The following is a 27,035-nucleotide window of genomic DNA, read 5'->3' as shown; positions in this document are numbered from 1 at the left end:
ATGATGCCTTAAAGGTAGCAGATCAGTTGATGCATATTGATTTGTTTCACTTAACTGTAGTTGCATAGTCTGATTTGCTTTGGCAGATGTTACTCCTTTATCTCTTCTCCTGTATCTGTTTAGCTTTGCTTAGCCTTTGCAATCGCAGCCTCTGTACAGTCCCCTTAAACTTGTCTGAGAAGCCCCAGGTAAGGGCTTCCTTTTGAGTAGACAAAAAGCACTGTTTTAGGGGCATTTTAATGCTGAATGAGACAAGTGTTGTCTTAATGCTATTTTTCTGTTGCTCTCTTTTGGTTAGTCTTAATTTTTTGTTTGTTTTTAATTTATTAACCTTTTCAGCATCCTTTTCCTCCAACAAGAAATAGTCATTTGAGATAGTTCTCAGGATCCTAGTAACCAAACATGCTTTCTGCTGTATAGAACTCAGTCCTTTGATTATCAGGTTGGAGCTCAACAGTGATGATGATATATGGAAACAACATGTAGTATTTTTACGTAATGATAAAGACATGCTTGTGGAGTTAGAAGTGGGTAAAATTTCAAGCTACAGACTCTCTTCATGTAATTCTTTATTCTTCAGTTTCTTAATTCTGAAGGCATCAGACACTTGTGTCAAAGTTCTTGCCCCAGTTTTATTTTTGGTGTAAAACATCTTTTGCTAGTGTTCGTTCTGATTGATGGGTTTCATTCCATCAATGGAATAATTTGGAGAGCAGAGTGTAAATTGCATGGAGAATTAAAGGTTTCTTATTTTGCTTTTTAATTCCAGAATGAATACTGGACTGGAAAAATTGAAAGAGGCCTCTGAGTCAGTGGCTGCTCTAAGCAGAGAGCTAGAGGTAAAAGAAAAGGAACTTCAAATTGCCAATGAAAAAGCTGACATGGTATGTAGAGACTTCAAAGTGTACTGCTGCTTGATGTTTTCCCCTCTTTTTATTTTATTTGTTTTAAAAGATCAATAAAGTAAAAGGTAGCTAAGTGTTGGAAAAAATGGGACCTTGGATACTTAAAACAGTGGCAAAAGTCATCTTGTTTTGAGTTTTCTGGTTCTGGAATTTAACAGATAAAATTTCACAACAAAAATTAATATGTTCTTCCAACTAGGTGTTTTCTCTAACATTTGTCATGTGGGTATTCTCACATTCTAGGTATTGAAAGAAGTTACTGTAAAAGCACAGGCTGCTGAGAAGGTCAAGGGTGAAGTTCAGAAAGTAAAAGACAAAGCTCAGGCTATTGTGGATAGTATCTCAGTTGACAAAGCCATTGCTGAAGAGAAGTTGGCAGCTGCTAAACCTGCTTTAGAAGAGGCAGAAGCAGCCTTACAGGTTAGTACTCGGACCATATATAACATTATTTCACTGTGAGGAAGATGGGCTTCTTTGGAAAAAAAAAAAAAAAAAGATCATAGGTGCATAACTCATCAGTTGGCAGAAAATATGTGTAAATAAATATACATATTTTGAGGCTTTTTAGTTTAAGTTTTGGTTTTTTTTCACTCATGTACCAAATCCAGAATAGGCAGTTTTTCAGAAAAGGACAAATTTTAACTTTCATTTGAAACTATAGTTGATATGATGTGCTGCAGATTGATATGAGACCAGTAATTGAATGTTGTGAACCAGCTTGTGTGCAATGAATGAAAAAGTGCCTTCTATGTAAAACCAGTTATAGTTCCATCCAAATTTAAAACTCCTGGTTTAAGTTTTGACTGATGAATTGTGTTTTGAATAAGCTAATCCACTCTTTTCTGCCGCCTTCTCTTAAAAAACAAAATTTCCTATGAATTGTGGCATTACCAAGATTTCTAGTGTTAACCATGTGACTTCACATCTTTAAACATACTTTTTTGGTAAAGCCTTTTTAATAAAATGATAACATTCTGCTTATACCTTTACATGATGCATCATTAGTGAAGAAAAAAAAATACTTTTTGTTGATCTTGCATAGTTGTTTTTTTGTTTTGTTTTTAATATCTGTTCAGCTGATTGTGTAAAAGAATGTCCCTCAAGGCATTTCTGTCATAAACAGCAGTAGTGGGATCTGAAGTGAACCTAATATCAGAGACTAGCAATGAGCTGGCATCATAAGTGAAAACCTGAAGGATAGATAAATCTCAAAGGTTTTTACGTAGATTTACTGGACGGTTTTCCTTTCCACTTGAGAGACTGCCAACAGCTGTGACGATTAAAGACTATTGTGAGGTTCCTTTGAATTTGACTCTTAGAAATCTGGTATAAATAAGTTTTCATGGATCTTCTGAATGTATGACTTCACTGTGTGTGAGAGAGATGCTTAACAGTCTCTGACTGCCATGATTTTTGAAGGGCAGAGTGGAAATGCCGAAATGAAGGCTAACCACATGACAACTAATCAGAGGGGAATAAGAGAGATGGTCTGGGTCATAAGATCATGAGAGTTAGCTACCAGAGACACTTTAAAAAAGTCAAAACCCAGAGGTGGACATTCTGAGAAGTGCATAAATAAACAATGCCAACTGGGCTGTGTCTGAGGTATGAAAAGAGCACCAGTGTCCTGTGTCCACTCGTGCATCTTGCTACAGCTTACCTTTTCGTTGTTCCTAAAGCTACCAAACCAAAACAGTACTGCTTTTCTTGAAGTTTTGGATTCTAATAAATGAAAACCTAGTTTCAAGGTAAAGCTACACTACCATTATGATGAGACTTCACAACAGGGATAGATAGTTGGGCTTGAAATTCATGCATTTGCTATAATACATTGCTTTGCCTGTGTCTAAAGGGGAAAGAAAAATTACAAAAGTGAGCCTGTCAGCCTGCATATCAGTTCTCAGCGTGCATTCATTCATTCAGAAACTCCTTTAAGCAAGAAAATTCTCTGTATGAGCCTGTATAGGGCTAAATCTTTGCATGTTTCCAGCTAGAGTTTCCTATAATGGCATTCTGCCTGCTGTGTAGACAAAGGTCTATTAAAATATTTGCAAAAAAACCCCACCTGTGGTTGGTTATTTCACTCCATTTTTTACACAAGTTAGGATTGCTACATGCTATGTTAAGAGAAAATGTAGCTACAGAACAGTTTATAAGCTTTTTTAAACATGAGATTATTTTTTTAAAGTTGGAGTAAGAATTGTCAAAGGGAAATAAAACTTAATTACACTTTGCCCTGTAATAAAATTGGCACATTAAATGCACAACTAGAAATAAGTAAATGAATAAACTGAAATTAAGGGCAACTTTTGTCATGATTTGGATGATAACAAAAAGGGCTGCGCTAAATTTCCTAAAGGCATCAAGAAGCAATGGTTAAAGTTTCCACAGAGGTATATGGAAAAACTCAGCTGAGTTTATCAGGTGCACACTGAATCCAACAGGCAATGAAATACAGAAGGGAAACAGCAGGCGGGCTGAAGGAAGGTGATCAGGATAATCTGCGTTAATTTACAAATCCTTTCTTGAGGTATAAATGCAAGGAGTTAAAATATTCTTTTATGAGTTCCCAGTGAAGCATGTGCTAGGCTAGAAGCAACGTGTCATAACACCTTTTTTTTGCATACTGTTTGTCTCTGTCATGTGATTGGGCTAGTTAAACTGCCCATGAATAAACAAAACAAATCATGGCCGTCATAAGAGTGGGCCAGTTAATATGTTTGGTAGTTGAGTATTAAAGGTCAGACTTGATGGGGCTCTGAGCAACCTTATCTAGTTAAAGATGTCCCTGCTCACTGCAGGGTGGTTGGACTAGATGACCTTTGAAGCTCCATTCCAACCCAAGGCATTCTATGATTCCAAATCTGTACATGTATTAGGCCCTCTCAGTAGTTTTCTTAATTCTCCTTTGGTTGCTAAATATCAACAGAATGTATTTTCCTTTCTAGATTCAGTTTCTGGTCAATAGGTTTACATTTTTTAAAAAATAGGCAAAATTTTACGATGCTTTTGTTTTGCTGTTTGTTTTGTCAAAAACATGCATGGTAATTTTAAGTTTTTAGGTGCTGCTATGGAGGTTGCTGAGCTGAGGTTTCTTAGTAGTTGCTAGAAGGTAGTAGTGAAAATCTGGTTGGAGGATCCTTCTAGCTTCATGCTTTTTAGAGGTAAACTTATTTTCAATCGAAAGTAATATGAATAGTATTTTTCTTCTCCAATGGATTAATACTGTTACTGAGCTTGTGGTCTATATCTTATTAAGTAGTTACTTTATCCTTTGTTTTAAATTCGTAGACCATAAAACCTGCAGATATTGCCACTGTCCGCACACTGGGCCGACCTCCTCACCTCATTATGCGTATCATGGACTGTGTGTTACTGCTCTTCCAGCGAAAAGTGAACAATGTGAAAATTGATCAGGAGAAATGCTGTACTATCCCATCATGGCAAGAATCTTTGAAACTGATGACAGCAGGAAACTTCTTACAGAACCTACAGGTGCTTGTCTGACCTTCTTCTTAATATTTTTCTTAATTTAAGAAAATAGGGGATCATGTTTTCTTTAGTGTTCACAGGAAAACAAATGTGCAAGAGAAATCAGATACACAATAGATCTGAAAAATTCAGGGCTTAAAGGGCTTAAAACTAAGTATGTCATAATGAAATAAACTTGAATCCTTCTACCAAAGTCAGATCATAAATCAATTATAGTTTCTTCTAAGTAAGGCAATGAAATTACTTTCGGAGACAAATGATGCAAAGCTTTAGGAATTTGGTTTGAATAGCTATTACTTATTTGTTTCATTTAAGTCGATAGAAAGCATCTGTGTTCTGGTACCTGACTTTTCATTAATTTTCAATATTGCAACTTGCGTAGTGGCTTGAAAAAGAATAATTGATTATTGGAATGTACAAAGTGGGATTTCTTTTTTAAATTTAGGATTTTCAGTTCCATAGCAAGTGTCTAGGTAAATGGAAAGAGTAACTCATGAATAAATCCCTGTTCATAATTTAAACTAATAATATTATGATTAACCTACTTAGAATAAATTGTACCTTGCATTGACTCCCTGGGTGTTATCTCTGTATTTTGCATTTTGAGGAGTTTACTTAATGTGTTGCTGGTCTAGCAGGAAATCACAGATGGCAAGCTTGACAAGCTTTGTAGGATTGGTAGTGCCATGGATACCATTTATGTAGTATTCACAATGCATCTACTCATAAGGATTTTTAACTCACTGAAGGACCTCACCATTTCATTGCTTGCACATAAATAAACCTATTTGTGCTTCAAGGAATAGCTATTTTTCAAGTACATCAGTAATCAACTTTGATTATACCCTCTAAATAAATCTTTAAAGACAACGAAACTTATGTAGAATATTTGACCGTCAAAATAAACTTGAGGGAGAAAATGGAGAGCTTTTGGGAATGAAAATTGGAAGAGATGATTTTCTGGAGGAAAAAAGAGCATAAAAAATTTGTTAAAATTGAAACGTTTGACTAATGAAATAAGTTAATTTAAGAAGACAGCCCTTTGAATGAATTGTCTTGTAAAATGTATGTTTAAGAACTAAAGCTAAGCTTTTCCTTTTCTTTTTGAAAACTGTTATTTATCCAGTCTGGAGAAAAATAGAATTTTAAACAAGATAGCAGTGATTTTCTGTTTCAAAAATTAGCTGTGTAAGGGTAATGGATAGTGTAAGACACTGAAGATTATAAATGAAGACATATATATGTATAGCTTACACACATTAGGTGTGTTATGTATCTTGCACTTGTTTTCTTTTATTCAGCAATTTCCAAAGGACACAATTAATGAAGAAGTGGTAGAGCTTTTAAGTCCTTACTTTGAAATGGTGGACTACAATATTGACACAGCTAAGAGAGTATGTGGGAATGTTGCTGGCCTGTGCTCATGGACCAAAGCTATGGCTGTATTTTTTTCTATTAACAAAGAAGTATTACCTTTAAAGGTAAGTCTGTTCATCAGTGGGAGGCACATATACACCTTTAGTGTGTTCTCCTACCCGCTTACATAACCTTGAGGATTTCATCTGCTGGGAACATAAGATGCTTTGTTCCAACTGGTGCATGACCCTATAGGAATTCAATATCTTGAAAAAGATTGACGGAGTGGAAAGTCCGGAGTAGAAAGATGTCATAGGACTAACGTTGGTGTGGTGCTGTGCTCCTCTTGGCATGCCTTTTGTGTTGTCCTTGGAGCTGGGGACTTTGTAGTTATCTGAATCCTAACCCTAAGCGTGAGCTCGGATTTTATGGTGGAGGGGCAGGTCCTCACCTCTGTGAGTGGCCCAGAGTAGAAAGATGTCAAGGGAGCAATGTTGATGTGGTGCTATACTCCTCTTGGCATGCATTTTGCATTGTAATTGTCCTTGGAGCTGGGGGCTTTGTTTTTTTTTTCCTCCACTGTGACCCTGAGCAGGATTTCAGATTTTTATTGTGGAGTGGGAGGTGCTCACCTCTGTGAGTGATCCAGAGTAGAAAGATGTAAAGAGAGCGACATTGGTGTGGTACCGTAGTCCTCTTGGCATGCCTTTTGCATTGTAATTGTCCTTGGAGCTGGGAGCTTTGTTGTTCTCTTAACCCTAACCCTAAGCAGGATCTTGTATTTTTATGCTTGAAGGGGAGGTCCTCATGTGTGCGAGTGGCCTAGAGTAGAAAGCTGTCAAGGGAGTAACGTTAGTGCATTGCTGTGTTCCTCTTGGCATGGCTTTTGCATTCTAATTGTCCTTGGAGCTGGGGACTTTGTGATTTTCTGAACCCTACCCCTAGGCAAAATACTGAATTTTTATTGTGGAAGTCTATGTCGTCACTGTTGCGAGTGGCCCAGAGTTGAAAGAGGTCCAGCGAGCAACATCGGTGTAGTGCTGTGCTCCTCTTGGCATGCCTTTTGCGTTGTAATTGTCTTTGGAGCTGTAAGCTTTGTGGTTCCCTGAGCCCTAACCCTAGGCGTCATATCGGACTTTTATGGTGGAGGGTGAGGTCCTCACCTCCGTGAGTGTCCCAGAGTAGAAAGATGTCAAGGGAGCAACGTTGATGTGGTGCCGTGCTCCTCTTGGCATGCCTTTTGTGTTGTTGTTGTCCTTGATGGAGGGGGAATTTTGTTTCTGTCAACTGCTACTCCTACTGAAAGGCACCTGAAGCTTTGGTTGGGTGGAATGTTTTTCACTATGTAGAAAGCCATGCCTTCCCTGTTCTGTGCATGCACTAGGGTCTATGCAGGTTCTCATACAGAGACCTGACTGTAACAGCAGTATCAGGGAAGTGATTGTGCTTCTGTTCTTGCCACTGGCACGTCCACAGCTTGAATACTGCGTTAAGTTTTGGATGCTGCCTTATAAGAAATACATGCAGGTGTTGGAGAAGGTCTAGGGCAAAAATCTGGTGAAGGATGTAGAGCACATCTTATGAGGAGCATTTGAGGGAACTGGGGTTGTTGTGAGCTCGATGTTGGCCTAGTCTCACAAGTTACAATTGTTTGGACGAGAGCAAATGGCCTGAGGTTACACCAGGGGAGGTTTAGGGTAGAAATTAGGAAAAAAGTTCTACACTGAAAGAATTATTGAAGACTAGCACAGGCTGCCCAGGGAATTGGTTGAGTTGCCATCCTGGGATGTGTTTAAGAGCCGTCTATATATGCTGCTCAGGGAGAGTGTCTAGAAGTGTGTCTGGTAGAGTTAGATAATGCTTCAACTTCATGATCTTAAATGTCTTCTCCAACTAAACGATTATGTTCTATGATTCTGACTGGGGTAGAAGCAGCTGTCATCAAATTCACAGAATTAAGTTGGAAAATATTTGAGATCTGTTTTTTTAAACATTCCAGATGTCATTTCATAGGAATACTGAGCAGAAACTGTTCATCACTTACTTAGAGAAAAAGAGGTGTAAATAGTTGTTAAAAGGTCAAAATAAGCATATTGATTGGGAAAATCAAATCGGCTTCTAGTGGCACCATTTTTTTGCAGGTCAAGTCTGACTAACTTTGGTGTCAGACAGGAAAAGGCTACTACTCCCAGAAGTTTTTCTAATTACTTTTTCTAACATGTTATCAACTACTTAACTGCAGCTAACTGCAGTAAGAATCTAGTTAGCTTTAAAAATCAATTAAAAGGTTTTAATGAATGATGAAAATCTGTTCTGAAGAGTTTGATTTTGAAAAATAGTACAGCAACACTCTCTGAGAAGCATTATAGCAAATGCTTTGAGGTGCTGTATGTATGAATACACTTTTTTGTTTGTATGCTTCATAGGCTAATTTAGCAATCCAGGAGAATCGTCTAAGCACTGCCATGCTGGATCTGCAGAAAGCTCAAGAAGAACTGAGTGCCAAGCAAGAAGAATTAGATATTGTACAAGGAGAGTATGAAAAAGCAATGAGAGAAAAACAGGTGAACTGCTTGTTACATAACAGAGGTTGCTGCCCTTACTTTAAGGAAAACTTAATGCATTCTCTCAATTTCACTGCTATTCTTTGGAAAGGATACTGATGGAGAGAGGAAAAGAGAAAGATTATTTGGATGCTGCCTCTTTGTATCTCACTTCTCTCCTAAGCCATTGATCCTCTCCTCCCCTTCCTCCTACTTCCTCAAAAACTGTTTATTTGAATTATTTGTTTAGCACCTACTACTGTAACACTCATTATCTATGTACAGTGTATTTGAAATTCTGGATAGAATTCCCCAGGTGTTTTGCATATCATTTAATACATATGCCAACATGGAAGTTAAGAGCTGCGTATTAAATGTTAAAAAGTTGAGTCACATTTATGACAGATGTTGATAGTGTTTCCTGTTATATTTTTTCCATCCCATTTCCTTTCCTTCTCTGCACAGTGATATAAAGATTAGAGAATAATCTAAGCTGTTGTTTAACTACTGGTTTCATTAAATGTAGAAGTTTTTCTGACCAGTAACTACTGGTTTAATTAAATGTAGAAGTTTTTCTGACCAGTAAGATACATGATGTAAACCATATTTCTTGGTGTATGGTTTTCTCTAGACTTTGCTTGAGGATGCTGAGCGTTGCCGTCATAAAATGCAAACTGCCTCAAGTCTTATAAGTGGTTTAGCAGGTGAAAAAGAGAGGTGGACAGAGCAAAGTAAAGAATTTGCTGTGCAAACTAAGAGGCTAGTGGGTAAGTTTTTGTCCACATCTTTGAACTTGGAAGTTAGTCACTTGAGTTGTAATGGGTAATGAAACTGAAAATATTTGCGATTTCAAACTTTGTAGCTCATCTTCTCTGTTGCTAAAGTGAGGGTACTTGATTGTCTTGCTAAAGTGCTACTAGGTAAAATATAAAATATGAGCCTAAAGTTCATATTTTTTAAAAAATAGAATACAGTAACTGTATGCTTGGCACAGGCTTTTACTTGATGTGTACAACATGCAGTGCATATTGGGAAACTGATGTTTTAATTTGACTGATGCTTGTAGGCAGCAGTCTAAAGGGAGTGATATGTTAGCAAGTGCCAATAAAATATCTATATCTGAGAACACATATGGGGAGAGGAAGACTAATATTCAGGCACTGACATTTATATGTAGAAATCAATATTTTTAAATGCAGTTACTGATGTTCATAAAACTCTTCTTAGAAGTTCATTTTTATTTCATAAATGTACACTTGGGAACATAAGCAATTAGTAATAAAGACTTCATTTATTAGTTAGATCAAGTAAATGAAATTTATCCTGTCCTTTACTGTAGTCTGAAGTTTCTTCTCTGACTTTCACCTTGAAATGCTGTAAAAAACAGATATATTTGTATATGTTGTATTATAGTACATAGGTTGTATTTTGTTTGCTGGTGTAATTTGCATATGTGCATTATTAACTTACTAAAAATGCAGGATACCTTCCACACACACTGGTCATGTGTTTTTTATAGATAACTCAAAAAAGCCTAAAAAATACTGGTACTCAGTAAAAAAGTACAGTTGTTCTCCAGTTTGAATCTTGCATTTTTACTTCAGAGGGGAAAAAGCCCTCACCAGCCCAATATTATAGTGGCATGAAACTTAGAGGGGGCAGTTTTAGAGCTGACCAGAAGATTTAAACTTGTCCCACAACACCTCCATAATGCCATCTGTCATAGTTTTTACTATTAGTAGTAGTAATTGTAATTGATTTGTGTTTAATTAGTACTCCTAAATAAATATTCTTTTCCCTACTCTAAAATACTGTTTAAGTCTGTTCTCATGATCGTGCAAGGAAATGATGGAATTGGAAGTCCATGAGTAAGTTTACTCTCCCACATCCTGCCAGTGCAGGATTTGGTATTTGGAATAGTGTTGCATGTGTGTGTGTTCAGTTGACCTTGTCTGGCTACCAGATGCCTATCTCTTGATTCCTACAGCTGCATTGTAAGAATAAAGTAAATGTGGCATCTACTGAAATATAGCATTGTCTTGCTATGTAATGAGCCTGGGAAAAAAGGCTGATTTGTCTTCTTCATGGGTCAAAGTGTATTGTTCATTAACCAACCTAATCAGAGAAGGAAGCAGCTCATGCATAAATAGAATTGATAGAATTGGCAAAATTGTAATGTTTTGTTTTTTCCTTTTTCTCTTCAAGGGGATGTACTCTTGGCTACAGCCTTTCTGTCCTATTCTGGTCCTTTTAACCAAGAGTTCCGCAATCTGCTATTAAATGACTGGCAAAATGAAATGAAAAGTCGGAAAATCCCCTTTGGTAACAACTTGAACCTCATAGAGATGTTGACTGATGCTCCAACTATCAGTGAATGGAACCTGCAAGGATTACCAAATGATGATTTATCCATACAGAATGGAATCATTGTCACTAAAGCATCTCGTTATCCTTTATTAATTGATCCACAGGCACAGGGTAAAATTTGGATTAAAAATAAGGAAGGCAGAAATGAACTTCAGGTAATAGGAGTACTGATGCTTTCATAATCCCTAGAAACTCTTAGCTTACAAAAATATTACGATTCAGTGATTCAAATAATACTTAGGAAATGCCTTTTATATACAACGCCTAGTCTGGATATAAAGGACATCAGATATATTTTGATGGATTTGAGATGCCGCTCAATATGAAAACATATATTTGAATCTTATTAATACCAGTGACTCGATTTGTTTAATGACTTTATTTAATGAAACATAAACTGTTGGAATATAGGCTGGATGGGTTATATCTGATATGGGCTGAAACATGTTTGCAAAATACTATAAGCATGAGAAAAAAACCAAATAAGTGATTAATACAGGTTCAAATAAATATTTAAAATTGAAGATGTACAGTATGATATTTTTAGGATATTTCATGAGAAATTATTGATAATTTGTGTTGTTTTACCATGGATGTCAGGTGCTAAATATTCTACAAATATGCAGGAAAGACAATAATGCAACAATATACAGTCTTAGGCAAGACACACCAATTCAATGTAAATAGGAAAATACGGTAAAGTCCTTGCTTGCTACAATTATGATTACACCAATAAAACAACTTTTTAAAAATATTCCTGAAAAAGATAAAGAGGAGTTTGAAGGATGTTAATAAAGTGGTTCAGAGGGGATTGCTAGGAAAGTACTTTCATTCATGTTTATTATCCCAGTGTGGAACCCTTTAATGGTTGGCTAGCTAGTTATGTTAAAAAACAATTATTAGACTTTATCTATGGAGTGATAAACAAACCAAGCTGAGTACGGTTTGTTTACGTGTTGAAAATAAAACACAATGTTAGTGAAGACTACTTTTTAAAACAAAGCCTATGTAATGTCTTGTTCAATATAATCCCCTAATTTTAAAGGTGAAAAAAAAAAAGAGCTCTAATCTTGGAATTGACTTCGCTGCAGTTTGAGTCAAGGGTGTTATCAAAGATACATTTGAAGGAGATAAAAAGTTTGTGTGAATTTCTGGTCTAGTTGCACTCTTAGGATATCAAAATTTTAAATGTTCAGTGTTGCTTTGCTTCTACTTTTGTAGTTGGAAAATAGAAGTTTGGATTCAGTGAGATTGGAGGATATGGTACCCTGATGGTATCTTTTCTTGTGGTCACAATCTTAGCCTTAATCTTAGTCTAACCATAGGATCATTGGTTTTGTCAGTAATTTAAGTAAGAAGAAATAATTTATAAATATAAAACAAAAAAAGCTTGGTGACTGAGTATAACATAATATATAGGTCCATGATTGTATTTTTAGATCACTTCTCTGAATCACAAATATTTTAGAAATCACTTAGAAGACAGTCTTTCTTTGGGAAGGCCTCTTCTGATAGAAGATATTGGAGAAGAACTTGACCCAGCGCTTGATAATGTTTTGGAAAGAAACTTCATTAAAACAGGTTCTGGTTCAATAAACAAGGTAAAAATAAAACAAATAAGCAAACAAGTGAAAAAAAGTGCCTCTCTCTCAAACCTTAACCCCCACAACAAAATAATTTTTAATAAGTATATGACTATAAAAGATTAAATTCATATTTTAATTTGATTAATGTTAGTATCAAGAAAGTAGAGTTTAAGTTCACAAGTAGTTAACATATTTAACCTATAGCATCCCTTATCCTTTTGCTTATGACAATTTTCAAAAATGGAATTAATCTGTTAATGACTCGTTTAAAGTATTCCAAAGATACTCTCGAAAATTCTTTGAGTCAGATGCGTAATTTAGAGCTTTTTTACACCTTTGAACAGAAAAATGTAACCTTTGTTACTACATGAAGTATCTGAATGTGTGTGAGCTGGTTCTTGATATCTCATGACTGTTTCATATTTTTCTTAAGGTGAAAGTTGGAGATAAGGAAGTAGATGTTATGAATGGCTTCAGGCTTTACATTACTACAAAACTGCCAAATCCAGGTTACTCTCCCGAAATTAGTGCTCGAACCTCCATCATTGACTTTACTGTGACCATGAAGGGTCTTGAAAATCAACTTTTAGGCAGAGTCATTCTCACAGAGAAACAGGTATTTGTATCTTTTTCCTAGCTGTACATCTCACATTTACCTGTAGAAGGTTTTACTTTCATTTTGATTTATTGCTCTATATTCCCATATTGCAAGGTAACTTTCTGGCTCACTCTATTGTGATTATTCGTACTATAACGTATTCATGGTGGTTTAAAAGTTGGCCCAGAAGAAATTGACTCATTCAAGGGGAAATTTCTATTTGTCTTTATTGTTAGAACTGTACCATGCTCACCTTATTTTTCCTGCCTCAGTGAGTTATACATTCACAAGAATGTCCTGTGAAAAGAAAAATGGCCTGGAATAAAAGCTTATGTTCTTCTTGCTAACACTGTGGAGCTTGTGGCAGCATAGCCTAGTACAGAGGATTCAGACTTAGTCACTTCCTTGCTCCAAGGGGAAATGGGCTAACTACTATTGTTGATATCACAAATGTATTAGTTGAAGAAATCCAAGTTTAGGATAGTAATCTAGCAGTTCTGAAAGGATGTTGGTTGGTATTTTTTGAACTATTGGATACCTAATTCTTGTAGCTATAAGGTCAGGCAATGTTGAAGTCACATGAGACACTATGCATCTATGACTGTGTATTTACTAAAATTTACAGCAGTTCCAGTTACTTTCAATGCAAAGGAATGTGTTTTTTCCCTTATTGAGACATCCCAACTCCCCCCAATGGAAGGAGTTCCTTCTTAATGGTCTCAGTCATCTTGAAAAGTCAAGTAATTGCATTTTGTTCCTGATGAGTGCGTGGATCTCAATTGAGAAATCATATTCTATGAAGTCTTACATTTTGTCAGACAGCTTCATTGCACCATCAGCTTCACTTCAGTGACAGCTTGTCAACTTGCTATGTAATGGAATTATCACTATCTGAAACACACTATGATGTGTATATTCACACAGCCTTATGCCAAACTTCACTTCTGGACCCTGCAATACAGGGCATTCCTCAAGATGACGATCATTTTATCAGCAAATTCCTCCAGTCATCCAGTCTTCGCAGTTGCTCTATACCTGCTTGGAGAACACAGAAAAGATAGGAGCTTATTTTTTGTCAAAAGTGCAAAGCAATCAACTGAAAAGTAATGGACCCAAGTTGGAATATGGGAAATTCTGATTAGGTATTAGGAAGAAGATATTTACACTGAGAGTGTTCAAAGCGAGGACCAGATTGCCCAGGAATGTTGTGGAATCTCCATACGTGAAGAGGTTCAAGGCCCAGCTGGATATGATGCTGAGCAACTGACCTATTTAGACCTTCTTTGAGCAGGACTAGTTTATTTGTGGAGATCCCTTCCAAGTTAAATTATTCTACTATTCTATGCTATCTTTGCTACTAAGATGAATGTTTACAGATGAAACATTCTATAAGGAGCTGCGAGTAGTCTCATGATTGCTTGCACTTCTTCTTGTGGGGGACTTCAGCTTTCCGGATGTCTACTGGAAATACAACACAGCAGAGAGGGGATAGTCCTGGAGGTTCCTAGAGTGTGTCGAAGGTAACTTCCTTGTGCAGCTGGTGAGTGAACCCACAAGGGAAAATGCCCTGTTGGACCTGCTCTTTGTGGACAAAGAAGGAGTAGTGGGTGATGTGACAGTTGGAGACTGTCCAGGGCACAGTAATCATGAAATGATTGAGTTTTCTATTCTCAGAGAAGTAAGGAGGGGGATTAGCAGAACTGCCACCTTGGACTTCAATAGGGCAGACTTTAGCCTCTTCTTGGGAGGCAGTCCTGAAGGGCAAAGTAGTCCAGGAAGGCTGGACACTATTCAAGAAGGAAGTTTTAAAGACACAGGAATAGGCCATCCCTATGCGCTGTGAGGCAAGCTGATGGCAAGAAAGTCCTGCCTGACTGAACAAAGAGCTTTGGCTGCAACTCAGGGCAAAAAATAAGAGTTTGTGGCCTTTGGAAGAAGAAGCAGCTCACACACAATGGCTACAAAAATGTTGCTATGCACGGAGAAAATTAGAGGGTCCAAAGCCCATGTAACAATTAATCTGACTTCTACTGTAAAAGACAAGAAGAAATATTTCTATAAATACATTAGCAGTGGAAGAAGGGCTAGGGAGAGCCTCCATCCCCTGTTAGATGCAGGAGGAAACGTGGTGACTAAGGATGAGGAAAGGCTGAAGTTTTTGACAATGCCTCTGTCTCAGTCTAGGACCAGTTGTATTTTGGGAATCTAGTGCCCTGAGCCAGAAGACACGAGACCAGGAGCAGAACGATTCCGCCCCACAATCCAGGAAGAGTTGGTCAGTGACCTGCTGCACCACATAGACATGCACACGCCTATGGCACCAGATGGAATCCACCCAAGACTTCTGAGAGAGCTGGTGGAGGTGCTCACCAGGCTACTTTCCATCATTTATCAGAAGTCTTGCCTGTCCAGGGAGGTCCCAGCAGATTGCAAGGTAGCCAATGTGACACACATCTACAAGAAGGGCTGGAAGGAGAATCCAGGAAACTACAGACCTGTCACTTTCACTTTGGTACTGTGTAAAGCTGATGAAGCAAATCATCCTGTGTACCATCACACGGTACATGCAGGATAACCAGATGATCAGGCCCAGTCAGCATGGGTTTATGAAAGACAGGTCCTACCTGATCTCCTTGTATGACAAGCTCAGTCTCTTAGTGGACGAGGGGAAGGCTGTGGATGGTGTTGACCTGGAATTTACCAAAGCCTTTGATAACATCTCTCACAGCATTCTCCTGGAGAGACTGGCTGCTCATGGCTTGGATGAGCACACATTTTCCTGGGTAAAAAAATGACTGAATGGCTAGGCCCAAAGAGTGGTGGTAAATTGAGTTAAATCCAGTTGGTGGCCAGTCACGAGTGATGTTCCACAGGGCTCAGTGCGGTGCTCAATCCTGTGTATCATCCGTATCAATGATCTGGACAAGGGGGTCAAGTGCACCCTCAGTAAGTTTGCAGATGGCACCAAGCTGGGTGGAAATGTTGATCTGCTTGGGGTTAGGAAGGCTCTGCAGAGGGATCTAGGCAGACTAGATTGATGGGCCAAGACCAACTGTATGAGTTTTAATAATGCCAAATGCTGGCTTCTGCACTTTGGCCATAGCAACGCCTGGCAGCACTACAGGCTTGGGGAGGAGTGGCTGGAAAGCTCCTCAGTGGAGAGATACCTGAGATGTTGACTGATAGCTGGCTGAGCATGAGCCAGCAGCATGCCCAGGTAGCCAAGAAAGCCAGTGATGTTTTGGTCTGTATCGGGTATTGTGTCCTCCTGTACTCAGCACTGGTGAGGCCTCATCTCAAATACTGGGGTTGTTTAACCTGGAGAAAAGGAGTCTGAGGGGAGATCTTATCACTCTCTGCAACTACCTGAAAGGGGGTTGTAGTGAGTAGGGGATCGATCTGTTCAACCAAGTAACAAGACAAGAGAAAATGGCCTCAAGTTGCACCAAGGGAAGTTTAGATTGGATATTAGGAAAAATTTATGTACTGGAAAGGTATCAGACATTGGAATGGATTTCCCAGGGCAGTGGTGGAGTCCCCATCCCTGGAGAGGATTTAAGAGTCGGATAGACAGAGTGTTTAAGTCTCTAATGTCTCTAATGTGGTTCTGCTATTAGGATGAATGAGGTTTAGACAGGCAGCAAGGAAAAGAGGGTTCTACAGCACATCTGTAATCTGCAAATGCTGACTTTCCATTCCTGTATTGTCTGGTATGCCCTTTGGTAGATTCTGTGTGGCATACATCTCAAACAGTTGACTGATTACTGATAAGAATACTAGTACTGATTTCTTCTTTTCCGACAGGGTGTTAAACCAATTTTCAAGATGTGAGTCAAGCATAAGGTCAAAAGGTAGCTAGTACATCTGTATAAATTTAATTCTGCTCAGTTTCTTGGAATAATTGAATTTGAGAGGCTTGATATATATCTGAATGTATTATAACTTACACCGTTTTAATGGCTATTTTTGTTTTGATACACCGCCTGTTATGTAATTTGATAAAAAACTTGCTTATTTAGTGTCAGAGAAATAGATATGTTGTTTTAGTAGTGGAATTATAATATGCGAGTACTATTTGTGGCTTTTCAAATTTTCACATTCATATTTCAGGATTTGTGTTGGAAAAAGGCTCAATGTCTATAAGCAACAGTTGATGGAAATCCTTGTAATTGTGAATTTTGTGGCAGAAAAATATAAGCTATGCAGCAGCTTTTATATTTTATGACTGTTAACGAGATCTAGCATTCTTTGGTACAGCTTGTAAGGTAGCATCAGCTTGTGAAAGCAGTTCCATAAAGCTGGATTTGAAATAGCCTCTTTGGTGCAAGTTCCTTGAATTTATGTATATGGTAACTTGGCTTAATTTTTTTGCCTCCTTAATGTTATGACTGGAAATTTATGAAATGTGCAGAAAACTTTCAACTGTGTACTCTTCCTGATCTGCAAAAAGTATTTAAAAAGCTTAATGGGTGGATTTTTCACTAAGGTTTTCATCTGAGGTTGCTTCACTTGCTTTAGTTTGATCATTCAGCTTCCAACTTGTTTGTCACGCTCTTCTTTTGAGGAAAACTTAGCTTTCCATTTTTTGAATGCATTGCACTTCGTAATATGTTTAACCTTTTAAACTGAACTCAGCAAAACATGAAATTTAATTTGGCTCAGAATGATTTCTCAGCATGACACTTATTATATTTAATTGGACGCTAACACTCTTTTAATGCTATACTTTAAAAAGATATATTTCTGCTTCATCAAACTTGCATAATGCTTGTCTTAATTTGTAGTTGCTACCTGCTTTTCTTTAGCTCCATTAGGCATCAGTTGACTGAAATTGAGTTAACTGTAGTTTTATTGTCTTTTTTTTATCAGTTTTTGTCAGAATCTTTTGAATCTATATGCATGTCTTCTGTTATGTGACATGTACATTATTCTATGACAGCAGTCCTAGTAAATCTTTCCTACCTGATGATGATGGTGTTTCAGTATACCTTTTGTACAGTGACAAGAATCTAAATTTGATAATGAGATGGAGATGTGTTGCACTTTTTTTTCAATTACCTTTTCAAAATAAAAGGGCTTTCATTATAAGGACTCAATGCTTGAAATAATTAGAAACTTCAGCAGAATATAGGAGTGAGAAGAGAGCAAGTTTAGAATGTGAGAAAATAAATTAAAAAAACCACAAAAATTTCAAAAGTTGCAGCAATGTTGCAAAACTGCATAGAATCACAGAATGTCAGGGGTTCAAAGGGACCTCTAGAGATCACCTAGTCCAGCCCCACTGCCAGAGCAGGATCCCCTAGGGCAGCCACACACAAGCGTGTCCAGGGGGGGTTGGAAAGTCTCCAGAGAAGGAGACTCCACAACCTCTCTGGGCAGCCTGTGCCAGGGCTGCGTCACCCTCACAGTAAAGAAGTTTCTCCTCATGTTGAGGTGGAACTTCCTATGTTCTAACTTAAACCCATTATTTCTTGTTCTATTGCTGAAAAGATACTGTCTCCCTCCTCTTGACACCCACCTCTCAGATATTTATATACGTTAATGAGATCCCCTCTCAGCCGTCTCCAAAGCAGCCCCAGTTCTCTCAGTTTCTCTTCACAGGAGAGATGTTCAAGCCCCTTAATCATCCTCGTAGCTCTGTTGGACTCTCTCCAGTAGGTCCCTGTCTCTCTTGAATTGAAGAGCTCAAAACTGGACACAGTATTCCAGGTGTGGTCTCACCAGGGCAGAGTAGAGGGGGAGGAGAAGTTCCCTAGACGTGCTGGATACACTTAATGCACCCTGGGATCCCACTGGCCCTCTTGGCCACAAGGGCACATTGCTGTCCCATGGACATCTTACTGTCCACTAGGACCCCAAGGTCTTTCTCCATGGGGCTGCTTTCCAGAAGGATGACCTCTTACCTGTACTGGTGCCTGGCGTTATTCCTCCCCAGATGCAGGACTCTACACTTGTCCTTATTGAACTTCAAGAGGTTCCGCTTTGCCCAGCTCTCCAGCCTGTCCAGATCTCATTGGATAGCAGCAGAGCCTTCCGGTGTGTCAGCCACCCCTCTCGGTTTCGTATCATCAGCGAACTTGCTGAGGGTGCACTCTATCACCTCATGCTGGTCGTTGAGGAAGATATTGAACAAAACTGGACCCAGCACTGATCCACGGGGAACACCTCTGGCCACAGGCCTCCAACTTGACTTTGTGCCACTGATCACAACCCTCTGAAATCTGTTGCTGAGCCAGTTTGTAATCCACCTCATGGTCCAATCATCTACCCACATTTCTAGAGTTTACCTACAAGGATGTTATGGGGGATAGTATCGAAAACCTTACTGAAGCTGAGGTATATGGCATCCACTGCTCTCCCTTCATCAACCCATTTAGTCATGCATTCACAGAAGGATAACAGATTAGTCAGGCAAGATTTCCCCTTGGTAAATCCATAAAGGATATTCCTGATAACCACCTTTTCTTCCAATGATTAGAAATGGCCTTCAGAATGAGCCACTCCATCATCTTCTCAGGGATGGAGGTGAGGCTGACCGGCCTGTAGTTGCCAGGGTTCTCCTTCTTGCCCTTTTTGAAGACTGAAGTAATACTGGCTTCTTTTCCAGTCCTCAGGCACCTCTCCTGTTCCCCATGATTTTTCAGAGATGATGGAGAGCAGCTCAGCCACATCAGCCAACTCTCTCAGCACACGTAGATGCACCCCATCAGGGCCCATGGACTTGTGTGTTTTCAGTTTTTGTAATAGTTCTCTAAACAAATCCTCACTGACCAGTGAAGAGTCGTCCTCACTCAAGTTTTGGTCCCTTACTTCCAGTGACTGGAATTCCTGGGGGCTGGCCTTAGAAGTAAAGACTGAGGCAAAGAAAGCATTCAGTAATTCTGCCGTCTCTGCATCCTCCGTTACCATATCTCTGCCTCATTTAGCAGCAGACCTGCTTTTTCCTTACTCTTCCTTTTCTCATTGACGTATTTGAAGAAATTTTTCTTATTTTCTTTCACTTGCATAGCCAGACTAAATTCCAAGAGAGCCTTGGCCTTTCTTGTTGATTCTCTACATACTATGGCATTTCTATAATCCTCCCAATTAACCAGACCCTTTTTCCACTTACTATACATTTCCCTCTTCCATTTGAGTTTTTCCAGGAGCTTCTTGCCTAACCTAAGGCTACTCCATGGGGAACATAAAACCTTTTCTTAGCCTTGTTAAGATCTTGGGTTTCTAATGCCTGTAGTTCAGTATGAGAGATCATTTCAGTCTTGGTGGTGTCCCTGTTTCTTTGGAGTAGTAGGAGCCTGTCTGCTGTGCTGAAGTGGGCTTGGCAAAGGTGCAGTGAACACACAGCTTTCAACTTTGGAGAGACGTTGTTAAAACTATCCACCAGGCCTGTGTAAAAAGTGAAAGAGAAGTTCTGTAGACATAGCTAATATTTCTACCAACTGACTTATTTCTTGTTAATTCATAAGATTCATATTATCCTTATCTTATGAAAGACTTAACTAATTTTCTCTTTTTTTTTCTTTTTCTCTTTGTACTTCACTGAACTGAAATATTTTGTATTGTTTTAGTGGAGTATTTTTATCTCTGAGGGATTTATTTGTAATAATTTTTTAAAGGTTAATTCTGAGTAGTTTAAGAATAAACTGAAAGGCCTTTTATTTCCAACAAACATATTTTTCTTGGTATTTAAACAGTTGTTGTGTTTAGTTTATTTTAAAATGTAAAGCTGTTAATCAACAAGTATCCATCTTTTATATATGACCACTGGAAAACAAAGTAAGTGTATGTAGACCACTCAGCTTGTATTATTAAAAGTAATCAACTCAGTGCTTCTAGTGAAACAGCTCAATTTGAGTTCTACATGCTTTCTTTTCTTAATCAATGAGGCATTTTAGGGAGAGGTAGAAGTTATCCCTGTTTGGTGGAGGATTATTTTTGGATGCACTTCCTGAAATATTTGATGCTTTATTTGTTGACAAAGGATGCTCCTTATTACTGACATTAAATTTTCAATATGGTGACTAGAAAACAGGGCATAAATGAAAATGGCATTAGATGAGGTGAAATACAGTCCTGTGCCTGGAAAGGTGTTTGCATTTGTCTTTGTCTGAAAGAGAAGAAGAACAATTATTATTCTCAACTCCGAATTCTATTAGAGCGTGATGCAATCATGCTCTACAGTATTTGTTGTAATGATTTGTTAATGCATACCTATGTAGCAGGTTCAGGAAGCTGTCAATAGACTTGCTGCCAGGAATATCATTGGAATTCTTTCCCCAAATTAATGCAGTTACTATTGACCTACATTGTTTTAGCTGAGCAGTACTTTTAAAACTGAATACTTTGGTTTTGTTTTCAATTACTCTTCTGTTTTCCAAATATTACTGTGTATTCCAACAGGAGTTAGAGAAAGAAAGAACAGATCTCATTGAAGATGTGACTATGAACAAAAGGAAGATTAAAGACCTAGAAGATAACCTTTTGTTCAGACTTACAAGCACTAAGAGTTCTCTGGCAGATGATGAGAGTCTAATAACTGTGTTGAATAACACTAAGAAGACTGCTGAGGAGGTAACACAGAAACTGCAAACTTCTGCCGAAACTGAAGTACAGATCAACTCAGCTCGTGAGGAGTACAGGCCTGGTGAGTGAAGGTAGTGTTGAAAGACAAAAGACTGGAACAAGCAATCAAAACTGCCATACTTAAGAGTCAGAGAAAGAGTAGGATGAGATCAGGAAGACCATAATGGGTGGTAAGGGTTTATGTTTTCCTGTAAGTAAAATGTACCTAGGAGATGTCAAATTGAGCTATGCTGGAGGAAATAGTCAATGTTATGCTTCACGTGGAATTATAAGATGGAATGACCTCTTCTCTCCCTAGCCTTCTAATTGCTCTCTGTAGAAGTGTATCTGTCTGTCTAGTCTACTGGGTAGTGGGCTTGGCGGTTGGTTTTTAGCTTTAAAATGTTGACGCTTTTTATGGGCTGTCAGTAAGAACAGGCATAAGGGTATTTGAGTAACTGTATGCCTGAGTTCAACATGTTGCCAGTCTTTTAGGGGACCAGTGTAATTGTAAATGCATTTTGTATCTGTTTGAATATTTTGTTTATCCTATCACAGATCCTTAAGTTGTTGCAGTCAGGTGAAAATGTGAAAAAAGTGAAAAAAATGTTCTCTGGAATTAAGTGCTATATCTGCATTTTAAGAAATGTTTAAAATAGTGCATTTAGTGTACAAGAAATCACGGCCAATTTTTGTAAAACTTTTGTATTTAAAACTAAGTGACTGCTAAAGTAAGTTAAATCAGTGCTAGGTAAGTTAAATCAATGTAGTTCATTTGGCTGTTCTCTGTTTCATGTAAATGTCTGTAAAGGTAAGTTTGGATACTCAAAGAGTATTTCATCTTTTTATATGTTCTGCTGATGATCTGAATACTGCAGTATAGAATCCAGATGCTCTCCATATATGCTTATATTGGCAAACAGGGCTTTACATAGCATATATTAATTAACGAGAAGATTTTTTTTCCTGATATATAAAAGAGGGTTACATTAACATTTTAGTTATTTTTCTGGCCAGTAAAGAATGGAACAACTCAAGGATCTTCAGTTAGCATTAGTGTTAAACTCACTGTGCTTGTTGTAGAGTTAAACTTTTCTGCTTTGCATTTCTCCTTTGAACACAGTCTTGTTTCCTGTCCTCCAGTTGCAGCTCGAGGTAGCATCTTATACTTCCTTATTACTGAGATGAGCATGGTCAATGTGATGTATCAAACTTCACTTCGGCAGTTTTTGGGGCTTTTTGATCGCTCCCTAGCCAGGTAATTTAGCTAACAATAAATATCATTTGTAGTTACCTGGTCCTGGAGATATAAGTAAAGATTTGTTGTAAATTAATGCCAGAAAGAAGAGTGTTGATTGTACAATCTTGACAAGAATTGACAGTTTAAATACCCATAAGCCTTTTTCTATTAGTTGCCAAGGCAAAGAATCTTCATATGTACTTACAGTCCTTAAAAATCAGGTGGTAGGTGGTTGAAAACTATTATACTGTTTTCAGCTGTGCAGAAAGACTTGATTACAAAGGAATTATTTTTGGTTTTGCTTCTTGAATCTGAAAGCTGTTGCTAGCTCAGTGTCTGAAATTCTGTGTTTGTGTTTTATTTTTTTTTATGTTTTGCAAGTTCTGAACTATGACACTTTAATAAAGCCTATGTAAGTCAGCTTTCAACTGCGGACCTTCCTTCCAACAGGTCTACCAAGAGCCTTATAACTAGCAAGAGGATTACTAATATTATTGAGCATATGACATATGAAGTATTCAAATATGCTGCCCGAGGACTCTATGAAGAGCACAAATTTCTTTTCACATTATTACTTACATTGAAGATTGATATGCAAAGAAACAGAGTGAAGTATGAAGAATTTCTGACACTTATTAAAGGTTGGAACTATGAAACAATTTTAAATAGAGTATACATATATTATTGTAGAAAATTTGTGAGCTGTCATTTTATGTCCTAGCCAACCTGCTGCTTCCTTTTGCACATGAGAAGCCAGTCAACTGGAAGAATACGTGTTTAACATTCTGATGACAGACAGCATTGTATGGTAGTTCTAATTTATAGAGGCACACTGATTATTCATAAATAGAGCTTTGAGAATCAGGAGACTTTGAAAGAAAAATTGCTAAGTGTGCTTCCAGTTGATGTTTAACTCTGTTCAACTACCACCAGGTATGTGTTTGACTTAGAAAAAAATATTATACTAAACATTTTTTGGTTTATTTGCTAACTGCAGAAGGATGACCAAGCAATTTGGAGTAGAAAGTAATGCTAACATTTTTAAAAGAATACCAGACTTCTAGCTGAATGTGACAAGTTCATGGTTTTAGTTTTAACTGTGTCCAATCACTGTGTATCTTCACGTGAAAGCTTGGAAGTATTTTTTATTTCCTTTCCAAGATACTTACTTTTCCAGACAACATGTATTTAGAATCATAAAATCACAGAATGTCAGGGATTGGAAGGGACCTCCAGAGATCATCTAATCCAACCCCCCTGCCAGAGCACCTAGAATAGGCCACACAGGAACACATCCAGGTGGGTTTTGAAAGTCTCCAGAGAAGGAGACTCCACAGCCTCTCTGGGCAGCCTGTGCCAGTGCTCTGTCACCCTCACAGGAAAGAAGTTTCTCCTTATGTTGAAGCAGAACTTCTTGTGTTCTAGTTAATTTTTCCATGTTGAATCTTCAGAATACTTTTTCCCAGCAAGCATTTATTTCCAGGCACACTGCACAAAGAAATAGCAAATTCTCAAGAAAGAAATAAGTTTAAAGTACATGATAAAACAATAAATAAATAAAATAAACAATGCACAAACTCTGCTTTACCAAAGAAGGTGTGACTTTGTAAGGTGTAATACTCTCATGACCTCATGATTAAAAATCTGGATTCTTGTAGCTCGTATTTTCTTTTCGTTTTGTGTTTGCTTTCTTTTACCTTCAGCTGAATTCCAAGGAAGGGATATGTATATCTTGGCAAGGTTATTCCACAATTTACACCAACCAAAAATCAAAGAAAAAGAATTTGAAATTAAACTGCTTCAGTTTTTTCTTCATAAACTCAAGCTTGTTTTTTTACAGTAAAAAAAAAGATTTAACTTGTAGATGAAAGATGTTATGGATTTTAAAAAATGTTATATAAAGTAAGATGAAAAATAATATTTGAAAATAAATCTTGCATGTTATCTAATTCAGAAATTTCTTTATAACGATCACTATTTATTAAGCAGTCTTATGCCAGACTGCAAAGAGTTAGTCATGTGAAATAATCTTGTGGTATCTAGTTTACATTTTCAAAATATGTCCTTTTTTTTTAGGGAGGGTGTACCAACAGTTCTAACTATACCTAATTTCCTGCAGGTGGTGCTTCCTTAGACCTTAAAGCTTGTCCTCCTAAGCCAGCTAAATGGATTCTAGATATGACTTGGCTGAACCTGGTGGAGCTCAGTAAGCTTAAACAATTTTCAGATATTCTTGATCGAGTAAGTAAGAGCTTTTTAGAATTAATCTCTTCTTTGACAGGGATCATCTTGTAATGATGGGAAACTGATTTATTTTATAGAACAGAATGAAACTGAGAGCAGATAACCACAGTTGTGGCCCCAGCTGCTTAACAATCTGTATTGATAAAGAGACTTATAAAGACCCAGGAGAATAAGAAGAAAGTAGAATGTTTCATGCCCTATATAGTTATAATACTTTCAGATTCAGATACAACTTACTATTATTTAATTCACGTAATGCAATTTGAATCTTCTTCCAGTTGTTAGACTTTCTTGCATCCCTGATGTGCTTTCTTACACTGTTTTATAGTGCTTGTTCCAATATTCCTCTGATTACATGGAGTAAGAGTTAGTGAAAGGCTGTGGAGCAAATTCAACACTTGTATGAATAGTATTAATGGACACTAATTGTATGGTAGCTAATGAGTTTAGTACATGTGAAGAGAACCTTCTGTGCATTTGGGTAGGGAGTAGGTATGCAACTTATGTTCTCAAAGCTATGTCTGAACCTAGCTATCCATGTTCTTAGCTTGCTGTGCCATTTTCTCATTAATGGAAAATACTGAAAAGTAGCCATTATTTTTTCAGAATATGAATACTTAAAGACATTGTTGCATTCTACAATTTTGTACTTAAAATCATAAAATTATAAGCTGATTTGGGTTGAAAGGGGCCTTAAAGATGACCTAGTTCCAAATTCCCTGCCATGGGCAGGGACACTTTACACTAGACCAGTTTGCTCTAAGTCCCATCAAGCCTGATCTTGAACAATTCCGAGAAGGGGGCATCCTCAACTTTATGGGCAACCGGTTCCAGTGTCTCAGTTTAAAACCTAAGCTCTGAAATCTTATCCACTCTTTCTTAATAACCTTACTAAATCTGCCTACTAACATGGCTAAACAAATGCCCATGTGTGGATTATGTATGTCTGACTCTCGTTAATAGTTTGTAACCTATTGGAAGCTGATATGTGATTTAGTGAGTCGGTTTAGTGAGATTTACTCCTTTGATGGTACAAATGCAGATTTCCAGAGCAGAGAAACAGTGGAGAATCTGGTTTGATAGTGAAAATCCTGAAGAAGAACCTCTTCCTAGTAGCTATGGTCAATCCCTGGACTGCTTCAGACATCTTCTTCTTGTCAGATCTTGGTGCCCTGACAGGACCATAGCTCAGGTACCTTCATATATCCAACATAGTCTATTTCTAGACTATAGGATTGTAGCTTGATACTTCTTAGTTTAATACTAAAGTCTTTTTTGTAATAGACGGTTACATTGCATTTTCTGAATAAATTTTCTGTTAAAAAATATTCCAATGTATCAAACGAATATTAGTCAATGATTTTACTATAGAGATAGGATTTAGTCTGGAAATGCATGTTTTATTCAGTTCTGCTTTATTAGTTCACCAGGTATTTTTTACTGTCCTTGCTGATAATACTGTAGAAGTGTCCTTGTCTTAGGCTCAGGTAAAATCTTTTCATGAACTCTGTTGGCAGAGAAAATGAAAATGAAACATGACAAAAATTTAGTTGAGGACCATTTCTTGCATGGAAGGATTAGACCCACCTTAGAAAAATCTGTATTAAGATCTGTTCAAAATTTTTAGTTTAAAGCTATCTGTTTAGAAAGGAGTGAAGTATAAGTTTAAAGTTTCTTAAATGGTTAGGACTGTTTTTAAGGAAAATCAACTTCTAGGAGCCTGTTTTTAACCTTTATCTTCTTCAGTACAAAAGAATAAAAGTTGTGCAATTGATGACAATTTTAGAGCCATGGTTGTCAATTTACTGGTCAGAATGCATTGCTAAAACTATGGCATTAATTCTATGGATGCAAATGTTTAAACATTATGACTAGATTCAGAGAAAGTCTCTGCATTTATTGGTGTAACTGAGGTCAATAGAAGGTTAAATGGGGTACTGTATAATGAATCTCTCAGATGTATGCTATGTGTCTGAACTAGATCATGCAAAATTAATTCCTCATTTCTGTTAACGAGGGCCAAGATACACTTTCATCTTATGAAGGATGATAGTTTAGAGATGCTGAAGGCTGAACGTCTTTTGTCTCAGAGTAGTAACTCAGAAGTATTAAGGGGAAAATAAGTCTAAGGCAAAAGCAATG

General features: G+C 37.6%; 1 protein-coding gene across 1 annotated transcript in view; it reads left to right on the top strand.

Annotated features, from left to right (window-relative positions):
• Nucleotides 1-27,035, top strand: part of LOC104277253 (dynein heavy chain 5, axonemal-like) — a 126,283-nt gene that overhangs the window by 87,664 nt on the left and 11,584 nt on the right. The window contains 14 exon segments of the mRNA XM_009873837.1: nucleotides 770-884; nucleotides 1,149-1,325; nucleotides 4,197-4,400; nucleotides 5,699-5,878; nucleotides 8,180-8,317; nucleotides 8,928-9,063; nucleotides 10,502-10,818; nucleotides 12,103-12,253; nucleotides 12,678-12,865; nucleotides 21,248-21,491; nucleotides 22,553-22,667; nucleotides 23,100-23,290; nucleotides 24,769-24,890; nucleotides 25,936-26,085. Coding sequence (XP_009872139.1) covers nucleotides 770-884; nucleotides 1,149-1,325; nucleotides 4,197-4,400; nucleotides 5,699-5,878; nucleotides 8,180-8,317; nucleotides 8,928-9,063; nucleotides 10,502-10,818; nucleotides 12,103-12,253; nucleotides 12,678-12,865; nucleotides 21,248-21,491; nucleotides 22,553-22,667; nucleotides 23,100-23,290; nucleotides 24,769-24,890; nucleotides 25,936-26,085 — 2,428 coding nt within the window.

This window comes from Apaloderma vittatum, unplaced genomic scaffold (assembly GCF_000703405.1).
Source record: "Apaloderma vittatum isolate BGI_N311 unplaced genomic scaffold, ASM70340v1 scaffold9707, whole genome shotgun sequence".
NCBI classification, from domain to species: domain Eukaryota; kingdom Metazoa; phylum Chordata; class Aves; order Trogoniformes; family Trogonidae; genus Apaloderma; species Apaloderma vittatum.
The sequence above is the reverse complement of the archived record's forward strand: the minus strand, read 5'-3'. Positions and strand labels throughout refer to the sequence as shown.